Source organism: Epargyreus clarus, unplaced genomic scaffold, assembly GCF_041222505.1.
Source record: "Epargyreus clarus isolate Ecla_fem2 unplaced genomic scaffold, WU_Ecla_fem_2.2 ptg000007l, whole genome shotgun sequence".
Taxonomy (NCBI): domain Eukaryota; kingdom Metazoa; phylum Arthropoda; class Insecta; order Lepidoptera; family Hesperiidae; genus Epargyreus; species Epargyreus clarus.
The window spans coordinates 22,415,048-22,421,047 of NW_027332215.1; the positions used below are offsets into that span (position 1 = coordinate 22,415,048).

At 31.4% G+C, this 6,000-nt stretch overlaps 1 protein-coding gene across 1 annotated transcript in view; it reads left to right on the forward strand.

Annotated features, from left to right (window-relative positions):
- LOC140743671 (uncharacterized) overlaps positions 1-2,359 on the forward strand; it is a 47,943-nt gene extending 45,584 nt beyond the window's left edge. The window contains exon 7 of the mRNA XM_073075115.1: positions 2,197-2,359. Within this exon, the coding sequence (XP_072931216.1) occupies positions 2,197-2,281 (85 nt within the window). The 3' untranslated portion in view covers positions 2,282-2,359. The remainder of the gene's footprint in view (positions 1-2,196) is intronic.
- Positions 2,360-6,000: the final 3,641 nt, after the last annotated feature.

Genomic DNA, 6,000 nt, shown 5'->3' on the forward strand with positions numbered 1-6,000 from the left:
CCCGACCAAAAAGACGTCGTTGCGGCAGCGGTTTAAGCAGCTTCTCTCGCATAGGTAGGTGCATCGGTTATTAATACTTAATTTCGAAATTTGGCAATTAGTAGTATTTGTGAAATGTCGATATTTGGTAGGCAAAACATCGGATAGATTAATTATTGAAAACGGGCGTTAGGGAGTTAATAGATGTACCAGCTGCAGAACGCTCCAACAATCGCCTCGACCAACAACCTGTCACGGTTGTTGTCGGCGGGCGGCAGCGAGCTTTGTCGATTTGTCGTTCGTGCAATATGGTTGCCTACTCAACTATCGCTCGCGATAGTACCCAATGGTCAGCCAACAAGATATTTTCCCAAATACGTATAATCTTACAAAGCAAGTAGATAATAATATATTGAAATGGTAGTAATCGTTTTAATATTGCTTTACGTATCAAGTAAGTACCGTCACTATCTTTGTTTATTATTGGTTAGATACGTGATAGTACACCTAATTATATGTATTACGATATAGAATATGGGTACCTAAGTCTGTCTGATAGAATATTTTATCATAAGATATTTAAGGAAAAATAATAATAATAGTAATGTCCATTTCAAAATATATGTTACAGCCAAAGTGATAAATTCTGATATTATATATAATATCTAGCCATTATGTACCCATAATATCTACTCAATTTGGTCAAAGTGACAAATAACACGGAATTAATCACAGTAACCAGCCATTACATATAATATTTTCAAAGACTTGGATAAAGGAATAAAACAAGTACAGGTAAAAATGAGTAGTTTCTATTTCAACTTTCCTTAAGCATAAATTATAGTTTTTGTAATTTTATAATGATTCACATATCGAATCATAGATATATTGAGATGTTTTATGCCAGTCTCTGTACACAATGTACGTAAAACAGCTATGGGGTGGAGTAATAAAATACATGCCTTACTATTATCTATCTATCTATTATCTCTGATCGCTTATTTATATTTTAAGTACATGCTGACTTTACATCACTTGGACACTAAAGAATTTCATACAGTCTTGGTATCGGTTTACTTAGGTTGGAACATAAAAGAAAATAGAAACTAAGCGAGCCAGCGGGTGTGTCCGATTTACGATAATTCGGACCCAAACTATAGGTATGATTTATAAGTTGTCCCTGTAGTTCCGGGACTAGAATAGGGCTACGGTATCCCCTGCCTGTCGTAGGAGGCGACTAAAAGGGGGCTTCCGGGGTTGCGGGCGGCAAGAGTGGGAGCTCGAACCGTCCAGCAAGCGACCCCGGGAAGGACGGCGGTATGTGTGGTCGCATACCGTCGTAAACACTACATGGTGTGGGAGGAGCGAAAACTGCTCCCCCAGGGTAGAGCCCGATCGGGGCATCGCGCTTGGAGGGCTCCTGTTGTGTTCCGTCGGAGATCCCGGAGTTCTCCAACAAGCGTTGAGGACGGCCACCGGGGGGGTTTTAGTGCGGTAAAAATCCCACATAACCCGGCGTCGCTCCCACGTCGTCGGGTACCTTTTGAAGGTTTCCCCCTCGAGAAAAAAAAAGGTATGATTTATAATTACTGTAATACAAGAACCAAGATAACGTTGATACAACAGAATTCATCATTAATAATTTCAGTTGATGTTAAGATTTACCGTACTTCGGTCTTTTACAATAACATATTTATTATTCTAACTAAGTTTAATATGCTACTATATAACAGCCGGATAAAGTGATTAATTTATCACAGTGTCTGGACAAATTAGTTATTATACCTACATTATAACCAGTCATTATGTACATATAACAGCTCTTTGATCACTTTTACTGTAACATATACATATATTATAGCGAATAATTTAAGATAAATCAGTTTATTTTATTTTATTATGTAAGATTATATCATTAAAGTTTTAATTGAAGTTAAGGCTAAGTTAAATATATTTACTTTGTAGGCATTGCGTGTAACATCTTTCAAAAAGAAAAGGCCTGTATTTTGAATTGATTTTCTAGAATATTTAGATAAACCTACGTGTATGTGTAGTGGTAGCGTATTGAAAAAAGCTTTTAGCTTTAAGCTGGACTTTCTCGGGAGAAAGTAATGTGTTTTCTCGAGAAGTTAAATTTAATCATACATATATCGCATAAAGTTAGTGTATAGGTATCTTGATTCAACTCCTAATAGTTGTTTTGTTTTCTATTTTCAGGTTTTTTGACAAGATGACTTTGCACTGGGATGATGTGGAACTCCCAGCTTACAAAGAAAAGCTCGATAATCTCTACGGTAAATAAGTCCATAATATACATGTACTTAGATGTATGTTTAGTGGTATTTTAACTTAATAACTATTTGTCTTTTTCCGCAAACGCTGGAACTTTTCCATATCTTTAGCATTTATATAGTAATTATGATATTATTAACAGATTTAATAATTAAAATCTCCGCAAAATGATTCAGGAGCTGAATTGATTCTTATTTTCAATGTATTACTTACGTTCATAGATTAGTAAAGATAACTCACTCCATACAAGTAAATGAAGCCAGTTTTGACAGTTGGAATTGTGTGCGTAATAATAAAGTGTTGCCACATCTCCGTTCTAGTCTCCCTAAAATGTTTGAAATACGTATTTATTTATTATGTAAATTACGTAGTATTCGTTATTTATACGTATACTTTCTCTAAAAAGGTTCTATTTGTCAAGAATTCACAAATACAGACAATAGATACAGACGACGGGATTGGTCATTTTAGACCAATCCCGTCGTCTGTATCGACACCACATGACGAATTGTTTTCTTAGTAGTATAATTTAGTAGGCGCTTAGAGTAGCAAGGGAAAAGAGATTAAATTAAATGTGTATTACGAAAGTAATGTTTATTTATGAAATATACTCAACGCACACCATAACTAATAAGCAATAAAAAGTAAAATATATTAAAAATTAAAAAATATACAGAAGAAAATATATGACAGTGCAACAACAAACATAAAATATACAATTGCTATAACAACGATTAACTAAATCCGTAAATGTATGTACAAATTAAACAAAAAAAATAATAAATAAACAAGCTTCATGGAATCACAAATCACAAGTAAATGAGGAGATATTACTGTTTCATTATTTTTCGTGTTTAGTCCGCCATGATTAAGTTACTGACAAGAAAGAGACAATGTATTCCTTCCAAAAGTAAAGTGACGCAAAAGTTACGTCGATATTTACGTATGAATATTTTGAAGGTGGTTATTATTATTATTTACCCCTTATGATTCGACTGAAAAAAATATTTCAAAAATTTAATTATAATTTAATAATATTATAATATTTCAATTTAATGTTACTCGTACGTAGCTATTATTTCTGTTAAATTTAAATAAAACACATAATCAATATCTAATTTTACTTGCAAGTTATTTCCCACATTTAAAGTAATTCACAATGAGGTACTGGCAACACTTAGTACTGTCAATGTTATATATTTTCGTGTTTGTGAAATATTAAAAATATGTAGTTTTTAGACCACTTACGAATGAAATGATACTTCTCCGCGCTTTTTCTTAGATTCCGTGCTGTGTTTGCACCATTTTACTGCACATGTCGGCATTTTTCCGCGTTGATTACACCACGACGGTCGGAAACGTTATGGGAAAAACCGTAAACTGTTTTACGTGAGTGTGTGCGTAATTTCGTGTACATGCATGAAACCCGTAAGCTGTTTGATTTTTTTTTGACTTCGTCAATTAGTAGGCGGTGAGATATCTTTACTTATCTATGCTTACGTTATAAATTGTTTACTATTTATTAGCTCAAACTTAGATTTTACCTACCTATAGATTTATTATTATTACTTGGGAATAATACCAAACACTCTGATTGAAGATTTCAGTCTAAAGTTAAAGTTAAGTCGACTTAAATCTTAAAGATATCGATAATATTCTTCCTAGATTTTTTTACGCTTAAATATTAATTAAATATTACATAATTAGATACTTTAGATAAGTTATGATTGTTACTATTAGATTTTTTTTAAGTGTTACGATTATTTTTAATACCTTCATGTGTTGTGTATTAAAAAGCAGAGTTACAAATTTCTTTAAGCGATTGTAGCGATGTTTCATTATCTCCTATTATTAATAATCTTCAATCCATCTAATTTTTACTCACCAAAGAAGAAATTAATAAGAAGAAATTGTGTAATTTTGATGTTTGTTGGCCAAAACATTGAATGAATTGAATATTAATTACGGGCATAGGGACATACCTAAGTAGACACAATTTTATTAAATTTTGTTCAAATTATTAACTAATATTAACCTGTTTACTTTGTTATACCTAATATTAATAATGCATGTCTATCTATAGTCTGATTCATAATTAGGTGTCCTGCTGTCGGATAGCTATTATGATTCTCAATATATTATTATTTCATCAGCTATACTATTTCCATTTCTTTATTTTCTGGATGACAGTTCTTAGTAATGTTGTGACTAAATAAGCAATGATATCGCATATATTTATTATATGTATTTTGAACAAAGACAAATACAACTAAGCTTTCGCCGTAAGAAAAATAAGACAATTTACTGACGTTGATACTGCTCAGCTTGTATATTTAAAAAAATAGTAAATTTAAATTTTAGCAGGCATTATCGATCAAAAAATTATACGTATAACATCTTGTATTGAAATATAATATTATAAGTATATGTAATATAATATTATAGATAATAAATTTGTACAAAAGTATCTGGCAGTAGTTTAGTTATAGCTCCTATAGTAATCATTATGTGTAGCACATCACTACCTGTTCATGAAGTACAGTATTATCAGTGTGGCATTTTTACAAAAACAACACAAAATTTCATGAGCGTATATCTGTCATCGAGAAAATAAAGAAATGAAAATAGTATAGTAACTGGAACAATTTAATAAAATAATTAAGTACCTACGAATCTACTTGGTTATAGCTTCATACCATGACATTTATTATTAAAACCATTATAATTGAACCATATGTATATAAAATATTGTTGTTTATTGCCTTGTTCAAACACTTACCAAAAACGTTTATAAATTTATTTTGTTTTATTATAATTTTAGTAGGTCGTTAATTTATCTATTGGAACCGATTGTTATATTGCTCTATGTTCATATATTACCTTGTTTTGACTGTTCCCTTGTTTGACTGAAACCCTGGTTTCGATACATATAGTGCCATCTAGTGACAAAAGGATAAGTTAAAAAACATTTCATAAACATTTAGCTTTTCATTAAACTCTGGTTCTAATTCATAATAAACTTAATAATATGATGTATGAAAAAATTGATGTATGTTAAAAACTATTTACGATTTAAAATCAGTATAGCATACTAGACATTTTAGTGTATGTTCAATCTATAGATGTAAGTAGTTAGCTGACTTTGTTGTATCAAAGAGGTGTTTATCGTGAATAAAGTAATAAAAAACGAGTATTTGGTATATATTTTATTCTCCATTTATTTATCTTCAATACAGGAATGTGTTTATACTAACATTATTGTTGGGAAAATGTCTAGGTACATAAAAGTTAAGCCGAATAAGGAGATTTTAGTGAATAGTTGAAAATTGACCAATATCATTTTATTACGCTAAATGCTATTTATTCATCAAAAGATAAAATCAAAAAATACCAACAACATAGGTATTTATATTTATACATAAAAAAAATCCCCAGAAGTTTTATCTTCGAATACTCGACATTCATATGTTTTGCGACCGTGTAGACAGTTTTACCTAAACATTTAAACATGTATTCCCTAATTCTATAATGAGCTACCTATGAAATATTTTTCCTGCCGAACTACTGGCCGCAGAGTAGTATTTTCCAAACTGCTGCATATTAAATTTTTCCAATGCAATGTTGCTCCAAGAAATATATTTTTTTGTCTTATAAGAGCGGCCGAGGATGGAGTCCGCTTGATGGTAAGTGGCTATTACCGGTCATGGAAATCTGTAATCAACCCCAGAT